At 42.3% G+C, this 18820-nt stretch overlaps 2 protein-coding genes and 2 long non-coding RNA genes across 5 annotated transcripts; 3 read left to right on the top strand and 1 right to left on the bottom strand.

Annotated features, from left to right (window-relative positions):
- The first annotated feature begins 146 nt into the window (after window positions 1-146).
- On the top strand, window positions 147-1772 carry LOC143524954 (uncharacterized). The gene is made up of 3 exons (XR_013133532.1): window positions 147-772; window positions 1287-1421; window positions 1714-1772. It is a non-coding gene; the product is annotated as an uncharacterized LOC143524954 (long non-coding RNA).
- Window positions 1773-2415: 643 nt separating this feature from the next.
- Window positions 2416-4531, bottom strand: LOC143526114 (uncharacterized). 2 transcript variants are annotated; one of them, XR_013133822.1, is made up of 2 exons: window positions 4365-4531; window positions 2416-4049 (listed from the first exon to the last, which is right to left on the bottom strand). It is a non-coding gene; the product is annotated as an uncharacterized LOC143526114 (long non-coding RNA). The 2 variants fall into 2 exon arrangements; XR_013133823.1 differs by having other exon boundaries at window positions 2416-3858.
- Window positions 4532-4638: 107 nt separating this feature from the next.
- Window positions 4639-15296, top strand: LOC143526220 (uncharacterized). Its single transcript, XM_077020865.1, has 19 exons — window positions 4639-4726; window positions 5276-5387; window positions 6343-6592; window positions 6888-6998; window positions 7243-7377; window positions 7509-7586; window positions 7852-7956; window positions 8503-8646; window positions 8779-8862; window positions 9603-9671; window positions 9988-10205; window positions 10654-10818; window positions 10925-11087; window positions 12693-12800; window positions 12905-13007; window positions 13985-14272; window positions 14603-14675; window positions 14827-14916; window positions 15055-15296. The coding sequence occupies exons 1-19, from the start codon at window positions 4639-4641 to the stop codon at window positions 15167-15169; spliced, it is 2499 nt and encodes an 832-aa protein (XP_076876980.1). The 3' UTR covers window positions 15170-15296.
- Window positions 15297-15432: 136 nt separating this feature from the next.
- On the top strand, window positions 15433-17831 carry LOC143526113 (TOG array regulator of axonemal microtubules protein 1-like). The gene is made up of 4 exons (XM_077020771.1): window positions 15433-15704; window positions 16208-16364; window positions 16634-16760; window positions 17333-17831. Exons 1-3 carry the CDS (start codon window positions 15499-15501, stop codon window positions 16676-16678), a joined length of 408 nt encoding a protein of 135 aa, XP_076876886.1. The 5' UTR covers window positions 15433-15498; the 3' UTR covers window positions 16679-16760; window positions 17333-17831.
- The last annotated feature ends 989 nt before the right edge of the window (window positions 17832-18820 follow it).

The raw sequence follows: 18820 nt of genomic DNA, 5'->3' as shown, positions 1-18820 counted from the left end.
TACCAACCGGAAATATAGTAACATCCCTACGCCAAACAGTTTCAAATGACAGTAAAATTGACCAATCATATCTTCCCTCTTAGTGGGCGGGCTTAACTGTATGATAATTTCCGCCCGCTGTGGTGACGCTAGCTGACGTTAGCTGACGTGCGCGTTGTTTACAAGGACGAACAAGGAGTTGTGGACCTTATTTTGTTGGAACCTTATTTTGCTTAAAAAGTTATCTAGTACATATATTATTGTTTATTGCGTTTCTAAAGCTGTACTGTCTCAGTTTTTTTATTTTTTATTTATTGCAGTTAATTAGGAAAGGCGGGTGGGGGAGCGGGCCCACTTTTAATGGTCACGGTTCGCTACTGATATATTATATATATGGTCTCTGGTATGAACCCTTTGGGTACAAGCCAGGCTGCATCAGGTTATTGTAGCAGCCTGGCTGATTTGGTGTTTTGGTTTTAAAAAATAGGAAATTGTGATATGACTTGCTACTCAACTTTGGAACGTTTGGATTAGAATGTTTGGTTGGGAAGGTGGAATGTTTGGATTCAGTTTTGATGCTGAAAAGCTCAGAACAAGTCGCAAGACATTTTGCTCTGTGGATTACTATCAATACAAAACTAACAAATCTCTCTATTTTTTCTAGATCTTTCTCTCTTTCTATTCTTTCTATTTTTCAGGTGGAGAATGAGTTTTTACTCTAGGAGAACCGACCAGCCTAGGCCTAGGCAGGAAGAGAACCACTTCATAGACACACCAGGTTTTACCACTCATGGTGAGAAAAATACATTTTCATATACTGTACATAATTTTATACTTCTATGTAAGACAGTATATTAGTTATTATGAGTATGGATTCCATAGGCTTATTCATAATAATTAAAAGTTAAATATACACATTTATATAGTAGGTTTCTAAGGTTCAGAAAAATAACATGTATATTTATTCTACTGATGACTGTCAAGCTCTGTATTTCATGTGTACATGATAATATAATTAATGGAGCATGGGTTATTTCTTTGATTTCTTTGACTCAGCACAATTTTCATAAATCTTAACATTGTCCATGTGGCCATGGAAAAAGCAAATAAAAATAAACACTTTTAAAAAGAAACAGATTTCTAACATGACATCACAAATTCTTAGGCATTCTCCCCACATTCTAATGACATCACATGGCACCATAGCCCTTGTTATAATCACTTGTTCATTGGGAAACACGTACAAGGCATTTGAGCCTCACTGGGAGGCATGCTGGGTTTCACTTTACCTGCTGTGGGATTTTCAGGTGTGCCCTACAACCCCCAAGCGACAGTGATCCACACGGATCCCTGTGGACCAGCACCCTTCCCTCACAGAAGGACGGCGGGACCCTCAGATGTCGGCCATGTTAACATCCCTGTAGAAGGACCAGTCCACACTGGTACTGTGTAACACTGAAGATTACATGCGTATTCAACAAACCAAATAACCATGCATGATGAAGTAGAAAAAAAACATTTATTACATTTGTTTGTAAGGTCTGGCAGAGGTGCAGAACCATCAGCTTTCTGCACATGACCTGACCAGTAAAACATCAGTTTTATCAGAAAATATGACATGACATATTCTTCAACATTGTAATGAATTCAAAAGGCACTGTAGCCCTTCTTATAGACCTGATGATCTTAACAGTACACATTCCTCTGTGCCCTGGGTTGGTGTTTTGCATTTAGGCCCTGACATGGAGAGGCAGAGACACCTTGCTCAGCCCCATGTTCAAGGCGAGGTCCTGAAACAGATGGATCCAGTCAACCTCCAGCCTGCTGGTGGGTATTTGGGTATTTTGGGTATAACGTTGCTTTGTGTGGAATGCTACGGTTGCTATGGACGCTATTATTGCTATGGAATTCTATTATCGGCTAGTTAGTTAGGTTAGCCCAGAGCCGTAGAAAGAGAGAGTTGCGACACTCTGTGATCTCGCCGCTCAGAGGTCACGTGGTTCATGGAGGACCGTATAGTTCCAATCAAACACGAACACTGAATGGTTTTAAACGGGAAAGACATCAGCGGTTACCGTATTTCTTGTAAATATTACAACATACAGGGTTGCCAACACGCATTTGACCGTTTTCACACGCTCTCACGCCACACTTCCGATATCTCACGACGAAAAAAAATATCCAGTTTATTTACCTCAGATCCACAGCTGTGATTCAATACGTTACTAGCTCGCTAGCTCTGGCGCAGCGATATAACACTTAATCTGCTTTATATCAACTTAATATTTATATCAACTTTCAATAAATATTTATTGATATAATTTTTATAGTAACTTTGAACAAAACTAGAGTTACAAATAGCCTGTTGAAGCAGCCTGCACTATTAAAGGTTCAGGCATAGATTTATTTAGTCCACAAAACAACACTAAAAACACATTTAACATTTAATACATAGATTTATTCTGTAGTCTACACTACAACACTAAAATAACATCATTAAATACATAAATTAATTCATTAGCCACATTACAACACAAAAATAACATCATTAAATACATAAATTAATTCATTAGCCACATTACAACACTAAAATAACATTATTAAATACATAAATTAATTCATCCCTAACATTTTTGTTTCACATCAAACTTCTACAGATTGATTTCTTATTGAACATGGTTGGCTGTGCAGCATTTGGATGTACCAATCGGTCCGAGAAAGGGATCCGGATGTATGGGTTTCCAAAAGATACCTACAGAAGAAAAAAGTGGTTGGCCCAAATCAGTAGAAGCAACCTGACCATCACAAGAAATTACAATAACAGAAAACTATGTGCAGTAAGTTCTGTTCATACACCATATGTGCAGATCATGATTTATTGTTTCATTTTTGTGTTGCATTGCGTACCTGACTTCAAATAAAGATATGATATGTGGTCTGAGATTCTGTGAGGAATTTAAACTCATTCTGCAGGCACACTTTGAGGGAGAACAATTCACGACAACCAAAACAGGCCAAGTGAAATTGAAAGCTGATGCTGTTCCAACCATATTTATCCATCGTCCTGAGCCTAAGAAAAGGAAGGCCCCTGCTCTGAGAACCCCAAAATCTCCTGTCATTTCTCTTGCAGTGACGAGTGACCACACATATTGTCCTAAAATAAAATTTGGTATGAATGATTTTAAATAATAATTCATACGATTATAATTAATAAAGTTAATTTGTATTTCAATTGCTAACCCTGTTTTTTAAACCTAACAATGCCATGCAATAATTTCAGATATTACTGAAGGAAATGAGGAAAGACAGAGAAGGGAAAGTGAGGGAAGTGAAATAAGGGAAGGTGGAGGCTGTGAGGAGACTGAGAGAGGTATACCAGAAAGCAGTGAGCCAAGTACGAGTGTGCAGCATCCAAGTGAGCCAGGGGCAAGTGAGAAAGACCTGAGGGAGAACCTAAAAACACAAATAAAAAGTTTAGAAGCAGCCCTTAAACGACAAAAAAGAATAAATGCAGTCCTACGGAGAAGAAATTTAGTTAGGGAAAAAAAATTTGGGGCAGTTTTTTCTAAAACTCAGATGAATGCAATTGGAATGAAGAGCAAGAGGGGCATCAGATGGGGAAATGACATCATTAAAAAGGCCATAAAACTCCATTTTGCTACAGGCGCAACAGGCTACAAGCTCCTGCAGGACATGAAGATTCCTCTCCCTGACATTCGAACCCTGCAAAGAAGACTACAGTTTATAAAGATGGAACCAGGAATATTGGGGGAAGTGTTTGACATGCTTAAGCTGAAGGTAGATAGCCTAAATGAGATGGAGAAGGAATGTGTGCTGACTCTTGATGAGATGTCAATCACACCAAGCGTGGAACTGCACCTGGGAACAGGAAAGCTTTATGGGGATGTGACTTTACCTGGCCACACAGGAGAAGCAACGCATGCATGTGTTTTTATGTTGACAGGGAGCACAACACGCTGGAAACAAGTAGTGGCTTATAGTGGTTGATTGTTGCATCCTGTATAAATAGTGGTCATCCATGTACAAGCAGCTGGTTTTATCACCTGTCACTGAAACACTAGCTAATTAATCAACCAAAGAGTAACTTCATTACAATCCAACCATCTTTTCTACTTCAGATAGTTACCACTAATTACAATATGATCAAATCTATATAGGTATTACTGAATTTAACAATTATCCTAATGACTGAATACTCTGAGACTAATTAATAGCATAGCTAATGCTAGCGAAGTGTAATTTAAGCTAACGGCATTTAAAATGCAGAAATAAACTAACAACAAGTGACCACTTAACTATAACAGTAATACTAATCACATATATGGAGGATTATATAGGAAACGATGAATAATTCATTAACTTACCAGAAAAACAGCCGCGGAAATGCTTCAAATATACGCAGTTCAATGCTGGAACTATAGCATGTTTGGAACTATTGGTCTCCCCATGGCACGTTTACTTCCGCATTCCTGAATTACAATAGGAGTCTATGGGAGTGTCGCAACTCTCTCTTTCTACGGCTCTGGGTTAGCCTAGCGAACGGTACCACGGAGAGTTTAGAGACAATATGGCGAGGTGATCTGTCTACTGCACTGTTATTCGTATAGTACATAATCTTTTTCTTAATGTTCATTCAACATGACAGCAGATGCCCTTCGGGGACCAGTTGGAGAGCAGTTGATCCTGGAAGAGGATTGCGATGAGAATTATATCCCATCTGAACAAGGTACATTAGCTGTCGCATACTACCTGTTACAGTTTAGGACCCCGGATAAAACTTTACCAGAGCCGGAGTGGCTAATCGGGAGATTCCGGAGGATTCTCGATGGGCCGGCTCATGTCAATCTCTAGTTTGGGCCGATTGGGATGGAAAAATAATTTTGGGCCGGATTTGGGCATGAAACTCCCGGGCTGAAAAAGTGGCCCACTCCGGCCCTGAACTTTAATATATGTTACTGAAATGGTATAATTTAATATCCACCATTGATAAAGTCTACAAGCTACAACAGTTCCATCATTTAAAAACTAAATTATAACACTGACATAATAACTTAATAATATATAATAATATTATAATATATAAAAATTATAATATTAACAACACAGTTCCAGTTTGGACTCCTGTATGTTCGTCCAAGCTATAGCTACACTTTATAACATAGAATCAATCTCCATGCATTATGGACTTAAATATTTGAATTTGTGGGATTTTGTCTTGATTTGAAAATATCATACTTCTTGTCGGTATATTCTTCTTATCTGTATTGCTCCTCAGATATCCATGATTTTGCCAGACAAATTGGCATTGACCCTGAGAGGGAGCCAGAGCTCCTATGGCTGGCCAGAGAGGTGGCTGTAGCCCCACTACCTCCTGAATGGAAACCCTGGTAGGACAAGCTCATTCTCATACAGTCACCCATAATGAAACAGTTTTCTTATCCTTACACACAGAGCAGTGAGCGTTGGTGTGAGTGTTGGTTCCTTTTAGAAAAATCCAAGCATACTCTAATGTGCCCTTAATTGAGGAATGGCTTCCATTCCAAGAACTCTACGTCTCATTCATGCTGGCTCGTTCATTCAGGTTCTTGATTACCTGACGTACCAAGGCCCTTTGTCCCCTATAACTCAGTTATAATTTTAAGTACCATTTATAGAAGTAGGATGCATCAGGACTTTATTGTGAGTGTCATAATGTCACACGGACTCTCTGGAAGCTTGCAAGAAGTGGGCATTAAATCACTTATGACCTAGGTGATTAGATGAGCAAATTAGACAGCCCAACTTTTTTTTTAAAGACCATGGAACTGCAAGTCTGGAGAAGACTGAATAATTTGACTGGGAAATAAGATTGGGCAAGAGAAAATATAACAGGCAGAAGAGGATTGTTTTTGAAGTTGGGGAGTTTGATGTGACATGAAAGATCAGACACATTTTAACATATGAAATCATTTTTGGATTCTGTATTCAAATGGTTTGGGGGAAAGTATGTTATAACCTTATTGTCAGGTGTAACAGTGGTGTATTTATATGAGTCAGTACCTTTATAGATAAAACACACAAAGACAAGATCCAGGAGATATTTAATGTTAGTTGTCCCCGAAACTAACAATTGCAAAGTATATAATTAATATTTCATCACTCTATGCAGCAGATTTGCTTGTAGACTTGCCTTCTGGCACTATTAATCTGAGCAATGAGACCAAGAGCACCACTCAGTGTTTCAGATGTTGTCCTGTTGACACCTTTGTGGACAGTCCTGTGCTGGAGAACCTAGGCTTGTCTACATGTCATGTGTTTTTATGTGTGTTTATCTGATGAGCTTGTCTCCCTTTCCTACTCCAGTCAGGATGTGACTGGAGAAGTTTATTACTTCAACTTCTCCACGGGCCAGTCCACCTGGGACCATCCCTGTGATGAGCACTACCGCCAACTAGTGGCCCAGGAGCGGGAGCGTGCTCACCACGGCCGGACTGCCTCTGCCATCTCAGGCTCCGCCTCCACAGGAACCAGAAAGAACAAGGAGAAGAAGAAGAAGAAGAAAGAGAAGAAGGAGAAAAAAAAGAAGGAACCAGAGGGACTGAAGGCCCCAAGAGTGAGTTTGGATCTGTGTACCCTAAAATGTATTTTGTCACACAGCAGTTATATTTGTCACACTTTCTCTTCCATTCTACACATTCTTGACTGCTGTGTTTCTAATAACACTGAAATGAATTGAACAATTATTTGCTCATCGAAGTATATCAAAAGATTTAGGATAGCAGTCGCCTAAAGTTGAGCAGAAAGGAAAAAGAAAGCTAATTTGTGTGTGCCATTCTGCTAAAGCTCTCTCTCTCTCTCTCTCACTCACACACACACACTCACTCACTCACTCTATCACTGTCTCTCAGCTGCTGGCTCCTCTGGCTCCACTGAGAGGAATGTGTGACCTTTCAGTTCCAGGACTGCGAGGTTCCCTGGGCAACTTCACAGACCTTCATCCTTTAAAGTCCTCACTAGGGGTAAATGTACTGTCTATATCCTCTAGTAGGGGTGAACATGTACAGTCTATATCCTCTAGTAGGGGAATGAAACCTCATTGTATACTTTTATAAGGTGGTGTAAGAACAAACCCTACATACGTCACTGGAAGTAAAAGAACACGTCACTCCTCTGCAAAGTTTAGCTTTTACCAAATTGACTTTGAAGTGATGGAGGTCTGAGTTCATGGCAGAGGTGTAGAGCGTATGATGATCTGTATCTTAGGATGTATCCGGAGCAAATTTGCATTCGCTAAGAGGACGACAGCTGGAGAGTCTGGCTCCGCCCATATTTAATTCAGATCTGGAGGTGGATGAAGAGGAGGAGGAGGAAGAGCAGAAGAAGGCGTCTGTCCATGAGGTGAAAACACCCGCTAGAATATAATGCTCTGATTTTTAGCTCACTGTCACCTTTGTAGTCTTTACAGTGCAGTAAAGTATGAGGAATGATTTTCTGTATCCGTGTTGCGGTGTGTGTTTGTGTGTACGTAGAGTCTGCTAGAGTCATCAGACCTGTTGCAGAACCTACACGTGGACCTGGACGTCCTGAAAGGGGGACTGCAGTATGAGGTGGCCACGATGTTCTTCACTCTCCCTCACTCACACATTATGTTCCCAGCTTTTCACACACATTTATACAGCGCCACTAACATCACTGTGTGTGCTCACGTGATCTTGGTGTTACTGTAGCACCTTGCTCTACCTTTCACAAACACACACACACACACACACACACACACACACACACACACATTATGATCTTGTGAATGTCTGTACATGCATGTTCATGCATATGTGTTTGCATGTGTTGGTGTGTTTGTCTGTGTATGAGCAGGACAGTGACGTCAGTGGCAGTGCTCCTGTGGAGGAGAGATCCGAACCAGAACGCCAAGATCTCGCTCCGTTATTAAGAGACCACAGCCCTGACCCACCCTTGCAGGTACTCATTAACACTCACACTGCCTCTCTTCCTATATGTCTCTCCCTCCCTCCCTCTCTCTGTCTGTCTGTCTGTCTTTCTCTACAAACACTATAGCAGTGGTATAAGTGAGGGGACCTCAAAGTTTATTTGAGGTTAGGGTTTATTTGAGGTCATGCGCCAGTGTTTTTCTTTCAGTGTTTCTTTTTGTCTTCTTCCTTTCCGTCCATCCATCCATTTATCCATTCGTCTGTTAGTCATATACATCCACACATCCTCTTGTTTATCCATCCATCTGTCTATCCATCTATATATGTCATTTCCATTACCTCATTCATTTGTATTGTGCACTAGGCCCCTGGCTCTCTGAGGGTCATGCACACTTCATACAGAAAAGACGAACCATATGTGGGTTCTATAAAACACCCTTTGGTTTCAGTTAAGGTGATGGCAATAAATTAAAGACTAAATAAATAAATTAAAGGCAGGGAGAATTCATTTACTCACAGCTCAGTGATCACCTAAGAGGCCGAGCCAATGTGTGTTCATCACACGGTGTGTGTACAGGAGAGCGTGGAGAGGGAGCGCTTGTTGAGGGCTCATCTGGAGGAGAAGGAGAGGATGCAGGCTTCACACACATCCCAGCTGGAGCAGCTCAGATTACAGCTCGACTCTCAGCTCCAAGACACCCACAAAATACACAAGCAGAAAGTAAGATCCCACACCCACACGATACGCACACGCAAAAATGCCTCTTCTGCCGTACCCAGTCGGGTGTTTATGTGTATAAAGACGGTGAGAGTTGTTTGTATTTGTTTGTTTTTCTTGTGTGTGTGTGTTTAGGAGTTAGAAGTGCAGAAGATGATGGAGCAACTGGACATGAAATCCAAAGAGCTCAAAACTCAGGAACTGCTACTCCAAACTCAGGTACCTGCTCACCTGCGTTATTTGAGTGTGTGTGGGTGTGTGTGTGTGGGTGTGCTACTCCAAACTCAGGTACTTTACCTGCGTTATTTGAGTGTGTGTGTGGTTGTGTGTGTGTGTGTGTGTGTGTGTGTGTGCTACTCCAAACTCAGGTATTTTACCTGCTTTATTTGAGTGTGTGTGTGGGTGTGTGTGTGTGTATGTGGGTGTGCTACTCCAAACTCAGGTACTTTACCTGCGTTATTTGAGTGTGTGGGTGTGTGTGTGTATGTAGGTGTGCTACTCCATGCTCAGGTACTTTACCTGCTTTATTTGAGTGTGTGTAGGTGTGTGTGTGCTACTCCGTGCTCAGGTACTTTACCTGCTTTATTTGAGTGTGTGTAGGTGTGTGTGTGCTACTCCAAACTCAGGTACTTTAGCTGCTTTATTTGAATGTGTGTAGGTGTGTGTGTGCTACTCCAAACTCAGGTACTTTAGCTACTTTGAGCGTGTATGTGCAAATGGTACACTGAGCTCCATTGTATTAGGTGCCCTTATAGCTGTACTTATAAGTTACTAATCATTCGTCAGTCAGTTCTTTGTGCTGAGAAGTTAACTGAGTCAATGACCTGTTTTGAAGGAAAAAAATGAATAGGTCATGTCTGGAGTGTGCGTGTGCGTGCATGCATGTGTGTGTATCTTCAGTCCAGTCACTCAGCTGCCTGATAAAATGATCTGTGTGTGTTCGTACTGTTGGTCTGTAGGCTGCAGATTTGAAGAAGAGGAGACAACAGCTGAGTGAGGAAGAAGATGAAGTTGAGAAGGGGATAGAGGTGCGTGTGAGTGTGTGTGTGACCAGGTGTATGTGTGTGTGTGTGCGCGTGTGTATCTGAGAGTGTGTGGCCAGGTGTGTGTGTGTGTGTATCTGAGAGTGTATGACCAGGTGTGTGTGTGTGTGTGTGTGTGTGTGTGTGTGTGTGTGTTTGTCATTGTGAACTGTTATGCTAGGTTGTGTGTGTCCCCCAGGGGTGTGTGTGTGTGTGTGTGTGTGTGTGTGTGTGTGTGTGTGTGTGTGTGTGTGTGTGTGTGTGTGTGTGTGTGTGTCATTGTGAACTGTTATACTAGGTTGTGTGTCTGTGTGTCCCCCAGGCTCTCTCACGTGTCCTGAGAGAACGGGACAGTCTGCGTGCGGAGCTGGACAGACTAAGAGATGAGAGGAGGAGAGAAAGGGAGGAGCTGGAAAAAGAGAGAGAGGGAAGGAGGAGGGAGAGGGAGGAGAGCAGAAGGATGATGGAGGAGAGAGAGAAGCTACTGAGCAATACAGTGCTTCTACAGGATAGATGTGATGAACTCCACAGAAGGCTCAGGTAATACACACACACACACACACACACACACACCCCCACACCCCCATATACACACAAACATGCTATAATACACATCCTGAAGACTTGGGTAATGTATACGTATACCAACTTCTGTCGATGTGCTGGAGGTTTAGATAATATACACACGCATACGCATGTGCGGGCACACACACACACACACACACACACACACACACCCCTGGGGGACACACACAACCTAGCATAATAGTTCACAATGACACACACACACACACACACACACACACACACACACCCCTGGGGGGACACACACAACCTAGCATAACAGTTCACAATGACAAACACACACACACACACACACACACATTAGCTTTGACCGAGTCAGTACTGGTCTCTGGTGACACAAATGCACGGTACACAGAGTGTGTACAATGTACAGATCTGTGTTGGTGTGGTTTGTGTCTGTCAGCGAGGTGGAGCAGAGAGAGCATGGAGACGATAACCTGGAGAGAAAGAAACAGGAGGAGGGCAAGGAGAAGAGCAGACAGAAGGAGGGCTCCCTCGGAGTGGAGGACCTGGAACCTCCTCTCTCCCCTGTGCCCACCTCCCACAACAACCACAGCAGCATAGACGAGTATGTGGGGGTGTGTGTGTGGGTGGGGAGGGAGGCTGTCCGATTGTATGTATTTATCATATGTTTATATACTCGTTTGTAATCTCCTCTCTCTCTCTCTCTCTAGCTTGCGGGAGTATATCTCGTGTGAAGGTGTCTCTCTGCAGAGAGCACGACGGTTCTTGGAGAAAGAGACCCGCTGCCTGAGAGCGAGACAGGCAGCACTAAGGACGGCCCACCCCAGCCCGCAGAGGTCCGCTGCAAGAGGTTCTGCTCAGCCTCTCTGCCAGGTCCGTCAAGTCTAGTCAGTTTTATTTATAAAGCGCTTTTTACAAAACATGGTGTCACAAAGCAGCTTCACGAGCGCATGGGTCCAGATCCCTAATGAGCAAGACGGGGGCGAGTGTGGCAGAGACAAACTCCCTAGGTGGATTAGGAAGAAACCTTGGGAGGACCAAGACCCCAAAGGGAAGCCATGCTCCATTGGCCCAGCAACTTTAAGTTCATATTTATAGTCCTGTGTCTATCTGAGCAGTCACAGTCTCTCCAATAGGGATGCTGGGCCTCAGGTAGGATGCTGGCCGTATTGGCACATGCATCCACGGCATCAGCACATCCACTGGCAACCCAGAGCATCTTCTAGCTGCTTTATGGAATTGTCTTTGTAGAAACATGTAGTCAAGATACAGAATGCAGGTTAAATATGTAAAATCAAATTAAACTTCCATATATATAGTACACGTGCCAGTGATTTAGCATGTGGCTCCAGCAGGCTTATCCCTAGCAGTATAACTAAAGGGAGGGGCCTGGAGGTGACCACAGGCATGAGGGTACTGAGACATTACTCTGCCTTCGGCTGTAATCTTGTCATTTTCGGAGCTGAGCGCAATCCTGCGCTTTGAGAGAGCAGCAGGTGAGATGGATTATGGTATGCAGTGAGTTCACTCGGATATTGTGGAGGACTATTTAATGCTTTATAGGCCAACAGAAGAATTTTAAAATCAGTTTGATATTTAACCAGGAGCCAGTGCAACGCTGAGAGAGTAGGACTAATGTGATGGACTTCTCAAGGCCTAGTTAGGACTCTGGCTCTTGGATTCAAGTTGGAATGCAGCAAGTTGGACTTTCTTTAGGGACTGTTTAGAGCATCCAGTTAAAAGACAGTTACAGTAGTCCAATCTTGATGAGATTGTGGACCAGTTTCTCTGCATCTGATACCGAACGTACATGTCTCAGCTTGGCAATATTACATGAAGTTGCAAAGGCAGCATTAGTGACATTGCATATGTGTGTGAAAAATGAAAGATCCAAATCACTAGAGACACCTAAACTTTTAGCAGGAGATTCAGGTGTTACTGAAAAGCCATCTAGTGTAATAAGAAGATTTGACCAATTGCTTCTTGCAATCCAAGAAGTAACACCTCAGTCTTATCAGAATTTAGAAGAAGAAAATTAGACACCATCCAGTTCTTTATTTCTTGGATGCAGTTCTCAGTTTTGGTAGTAGTATTGACATCATCCAAATTAGAAGATATATATAACTGAGTATCATCTGCATAGCAATGGAAGCTAATACCATGACTACAAATGCTTGCTAGCATATATAATAGAATAACATGGGACCCAATACAGATCCTTATGAGCATTCATTATTTTCAAGTACAAATTGGTAACGATCGTTCAGGTAGGATTTGAACCAGGACAGTGATTGACCTCAGACCTCTTTATCTGAGAATATTAAGAGATTGTTAACTACTTTAGACGGTTTCAGTGCCGTGGTGGGTCTAAGCACATTAGGTCTTGCAGTGCCTACAGCCATGTAGCCAGGTCAGATAGGAGACAGTAGGAAGCATGAGTGTAGTTCCTATTAGATGTTCTGCTCCGCTGTGCTGTAGGAGGTGAGTGAGCTGGAGAAGCTGAGGGAGACGGTCCAGAAGGACCACACGCTCCTGAGAAAGAAGGAGGAGAGACTCGGCCAGCTGGAGACCTCACTGGCAGAGGAGGTAACACACACACACACACACACACACACACGTATGCCTGCACCCACACACTTACGTACAAACCCACATTAATACCTACCTGGGCTTTACAATGTTTTTCTCAGCTGTCATGTGATGAAGGCGAGCGGCTGGTGGGAGATCGGAGAGTCTCATTTGATGTCAGAGACTCAGAGACGAGCAGAGACGAGTATGGCCAAGAGGAGACGAGTGAGAGACACACTCCATGTGCATGCACAAAACACACACACGGGCAGACATTTTGAGAAGGCACTAATTTTGGTTTTCACAAAGTTTACTACCACAGTTTTTTTATGGTGGCAATGTGTATTGATTCTAGATTGTGAAGAGTGATCAGATGAATTGCAATTAATTGCAAAGTCATTCCCTGTCATGAAAATGATTTTCTCACAAAAATTACTGCATTCCAGCTTCTCCATTTCAGCCCTACAAAGAGGCATAAGATAATTTCAGTGTTGATCTCGTTAGTTCAGGAGAAAAAAGTTAATGAGGATAAGACAGCTTGACATCAATCTGTCATGATGATTAGAAGAGAAGACTGGTTGCTTTAAAAGGGTAGTGGTGCTTTTACGTTTTCTCCTATTAACTATGGTCACCTCCAAGGAAACACGTTCAGTCATCATTGCATCAAAAGGGTTTCACAGGCAAGGACAGTGTGGCCTTGTACGATGCACCCAAATCAACCATTTATCCAGTCACTAAGGACTTTGGGGAGAGTGCTTCAGTTGCATGAAGGAGGCTTCAGGGAGCATCTCCTACAGGAGTGTCTCCTACAGAGGAGGCTGCTATGAGCCTCCTCACACCATCAAAGTGTGGGGTCACTCCCAATGTTGCCTAAGCAAAGCACAGCCATGAATAAGGGAAGGTATCAAAACATCCTTCCAGAACAACTTCTCCCAACGATTCAGGAGCAGTTTAGTAATTTTAATTTTAAAAATTTAACTGCAGTTTAGCAGTTAATAATTGTACTTCATTATATCACATAAACATTTGACAAAAGTTTCTTAAAAAAATAAACTGAGGATGCAAACTGTGAAAACTAAAAATTTGCCCACAACTGTAAGCAGCTCTAGAGTCCACTCTGGTCTTGTTGGTTCATAGTTGTCTGATGTTTTTATCTCTCTAGCAGTAATACACCCAAACCCTGGTCTTCCTCTCTGTTTCAGCACATGCAGTGCCAGTGAAAGTGCAGCAGTTAGCAGAGTCCCTGCAGCAGATCTCTGGCCAGCTGAACACAGTGCTGGGTGCACTGGGATCTCTCACTGGGAGGACCGTCCAGCCCCTCCCTCAGCCACCTCCGTCCTCCTCCTTCCCTCCTGCCCCGTCCTGGGCATGGACACCAAGTCCCGCCTCCTCTTCATTGGCCAATCAGAACAGTTTCTTACACTGTTCTGTCCCAAAAACACATGGGTCTGACCTTCATTTGAACTCCCACTGGAGCAAACTCTTCCCTGGTACGTAGAGACAGACACACCCCAAACATTAGCAGTGATGAGCAGTGGTCACCTCAGTGGGCTGCAGTGATTTTCACTAATGCTTCATTTCTTCATCACTCGTAAAACCTTAAATACAAATAGAAACTTCTGCCTCTCCCTCAAGCACAAACCAGTCACTGCTGGATTTATAGCCTTTTTTGCATAGTTGATGACCTCCATTGATTTTCTGTGCTTGGATAATGCCGATCTTTTCCAGTGCAAGTGTGGTGCAGTGTAGATACCTGCTGTGTCAAATTAGTTTCAGAAATCTAAATCGCACTACCTGTATTAAGACTGCTCTGATTTTAGGAGTTTCCATGGATACCAGTGCCCGCTATCCCATGAGGGCTACCAGAGCATATTGTGGATACACTCCAGCAAGGTGACTACACACACTTGCACACCAGTGCAGGCTCGCTCACAATCTCTCACTCTCACTCACAGGGTCAGTGCTGCTGTTGAATTTGAAAGGAAAATTGATGAACTCATACAGTGCTTTTCCATTATGTGTGTGTGTGTGTGTGGGTGTGTAGTCACTCCTCTGAGCTAGATGGCCAGAGGCTGCAGAGACTGATTGAAGACAACAAAAGGTGGCTGGAATCACAACGCAAAGACCCAAATGTGTATCCTTTCACAATCTCTCTCTCCCCCTCAGCTTATACACATGTACGTATCACACACAAACCAGTACGGGAACAGAATGCATCATATTTTCACACACACTCTCTTGCACCCTTGTACTCTCCTGAACCTCTGCCCAGGCCTCTCTTCACACGCTACCCAGCTGCCCCACCCACCAATGGGCTGGTCCAGCTCGGCCTGGACGAGAACAATCAGATCAAGGTCTACCATTACCGAAGAGGCACAACCCACTGATGTCCATGTATGTCCAGTGCAAACATCAGTGGATAGACAGAATACAAACATGCCATCAGCATGTACACATTACAGGTGATGTTGCTGACAAAGTCAAGTCAGATTTAGCATAGTACTTTGAAATTCCTTTTTGATAAAAACATTATCTAATTGAAATTCAGATGGTTTATCTAACTGTAATTAGTGATTAAGGTATTTCCGCCTACATAACACATTGCAGTGGAGGATTATACTTATTACGATAGCGGTGGCAGTGTTGGATGTGACTAAAACGAGCTTGAACGTCGTCTTTCCTGCAGGTGCTGAACCTGCGCTCTGGCGTGTCCCGCATGGCGGTGGTGTCCTTGAGGGAGTTGTACTCCAACCTGCAGAAAGGGATGGACCAGGAAGTGGAGGTTACAGCTAAGGTCCTCCTCCACAAAGCAGCGGAGTCCAATGGCTTCATCAGGCAGGACGTGGACACAGCTCTGGACAGCACGGTGCAGAACTGCACCCCCATTCGGAGCATGAACGCCCTTCTCGCTGGAGGACTCTGGTCAGTTAGCCTGCAGTGAGCTTTAAACTGTGGCTTTCAGATAGCAACAACAGTCACAAGAAGCTAACACAGCACTAATTTTGGCTGCTGTTTTTTGCTGCTGTTTTTACCTCTTCATTGTTCTTTCAAAATATTGCCCTGGCCTATATCAATATTTTTAGTTATTTATCCTCTTATATATTATTTTTATTGCGTTCCATCTCCGCTCTGCTGATCCAAACTGCCCTTCACAATGCTTAAAAAATAGGCTAGTTAGCTAGCTCACAGAGGACATACAAACATTTTCTGTTTAAAAAATACAGGATGTACACTAACTGGTGCAAACTAAGCAATCGAATAGAATATGATCATTTTATTTTGCACTTAGATCATACATAAGGGTATTAAGTTTCTTTATAGAAGCTAAAAGTTGTACTGTATACATTGATTGGATGGATTAATAGTTATTACCTATTACCTTTTTTTGAATGCCCTAATTTTTTTCCTTCTGTTTTCCTTAAAAGTCTGAATGCTGCAGTAAGAAAGTGTACTGCTCTGCACTTGGCTACTTTGGTAGAGAAGATTGGTGCTGGCCAGTTATTGTCTGGGGCGAAAGACGTCACACCGCGAATTATTCCTGTCAGTCTCCAAGTTGGCACAGGACTCTTCACAAGAAACCAGGTTAGTACTGGGATCAGAACGAGAATTCTACAAAGCTTATTCAGTTTCCCAGATAGTAATCTTTTGCTGATTCTTTTAGTCTCCTAGTCTGATACTCTGAAGTCAGCAAATGCTGCTAAATTGTAGAGTAATAGAAGCACTATTGTGTCTTCTAGACACAGACAGCCTTGTAAAATTGTGCCCTGGTAAGATAAATGGTTGGTGTGCTGCGAGTTACGGGTCCCTCACTCACGGTTCTCTCCTGTTTTGGGGTCTGTTCCTCGTCTCAGGCGCTTGGGCCGGCGTATCCTGCTGTTCCTGTCCTCCCACCATGACTTTGATAAGATGGTGGAAAAGTACATCCCTGCCAAAGACCTGGCAACCATCAGGGACACTGTCCACACTCTGAAATCCAAGGTAGCGATTCATGTTTGGATACATGATGAGGATTTTTTATCCCATCCACTATGCCCCATGTTTACTCACTAAACAAACTTATTCACAAAACTTTTAGGTGAAACAGACTGCAATAAAAACCCATCTAAACTGTGATGGTAGACATATATTGTAAACAAATACTCGAGTACAGGGCAGTGTGTGGCACCACACATTGTATTTACAGTAGGGCATGCACAGTGTAGTCCCAGACCCAGTAGTTAAAGGACAGAGCATGGTTCAAAATGAACCGGCTTGAATTTCAAATACATTTATCAAAAAACTATTCTTTCAGAAAGTCATTCCACTGATATGCTAAGAGATGCCAGAGATAAAAAAGATAAAAGATTTACCAGAAATACTATAATTCCTATATTAATTAATAATATTTATAATATTGATAATAATCATTCCAGAGAGTTACCATAGTTACCAAATATTGTCACTTTAATTGAATGAAATCTTTCTAGGTTAAGAAAATGCTTCTGTAATAACCCAGTGCTGTCCAGGGTTGATTTATTGATCATTGTTCCTTTTAAATGTTCTTTTTATAGAGCTGGTTAGGGAACTCTACCCCCGCAAGCCACAACTGGTTGAGCAGAAGGTGCTGCCTCTGCTCTGGTAGCTCCTGGGGACCTCCAGCAACAGTGGTACGGTCCACGGGAGGGGTGGAAGCGTGACGGGGCCACTGTCCACCTATGCCAAGCCCTTCATGTCCACATGGGTCCGGCGCTGCTGGACTGCGCTGCTTCCCAACCTTCCAATATCCGCAAGAGACTAAGAGAGTTTGTGAAGAACCTCCCGATCACCTGAGAGCTGCCAGCCAGACCTCCAGACCAAAATAAAGCCCAACATGGATTCTACTTGAAGATGGAGATGTTTGTGCATTTCTTACTGTGCCTGCACTCTAAATGAAAGAGAGAGGAAGAAAGTCAAACGTTTTTAACATTTTGAATGAGCAGAAAGCTAAATCCTTAAACTCAGAAGTCCTTTTAAATAAGGAGCACAGATTTTAGTGAATCACATCAGGTTTAACACGCCTAGGAGCTCTGCTCTGTTTGCTTCTATCATGATAACTGTTGTCATGGTGACTATAGATATATATTGTTCTATGATTGTTATTTTCTGTTGACATATCCTGAGGTAACTGTGCAGAATGTAATTTATCACATGCACATGGAACAAGGATCTATAGTCTTTTTGTTTGGTATGCGCAATGTGACTTTTCAATGAAGAGTCTTAAATGGTTGTTTTTAAAAAAGAAAAAGCTATGATTCACAGAATTACTTTTGTACTGTATTGCTAATAAGTGTAATGGCACAGTATTAGCTTAATATATGCTGTATGATGTTGCAGTATGTAATGTACATTTTGCAGATAGATGAACACTCCTTTAATGAGGTACTAACTAATTGATTATGGTCTATGTTATAAGTGGGACCTGTCCTAGACTTTTGCATGGCCAGGTATATTGGTGGAGTAAACAGAATATGTTTGTACTTTAGATGTATTTTCATGCACAGATGTTTGAATAACTTTGCATGTAAAACAGATGTATTTTTGGTGAATTGTAACAAGCAAAACATTTGCTGAAATCTAGCATCACACTAACATACAGTAAATAGTAAATAAAGTCATGCCCAGAGCTGTAATTCTCATTCCGTATTGTGCCAGTCTTAGCTATTTCCATATCTAATGTTCAGTTATATGGAATGTTTTTCAAGATGGGGTAAAACAGAGATTGATTTTATATATATATAATACAATGTTTATTTCTGTAAGCTCTAATGATTACATTTGAACACACACATACACAAGAAGATTCCAGGTGTGTAACAAGTGTACTAAAGAAAAAGATACAGAGACTAATAAAAACCTTCACTACCTAAATTGCAGTGAAGTACTCAAGGCTTTCCAGAGTGTTCAACAAATCAATAAGTAAGCCTTCTCTCGTTAATCTCTTGCAAGTAATATAGGATCCTGCATGAGTAACAGTGTGTAGTTGTAACCCACCCACAAAGTGGTGTATTTAATTAATTATT

The sequence above is a fragment of the Brachyhypopomus gauderio genome, chromosome 10 (genome assembly GCF_052324685.1).
Source record: "Brachyhypopomus gauderio isolate BG-103 chromosome 10, BGAUD_0.2, whole genome shotgun sequence".
Classification (NCBI taxonomy): Eukaryota; Metazoa; Chordata; class Actinopteri; order Gymnotiformes; family Hypopomidae; genus Brachyhypopomus; species Brachyhypopomus gauderio.
Note: the sequence above shows the minus strand (reverse complement) of the source record. Positions and strands in the feature narration are given on the sequence as shown.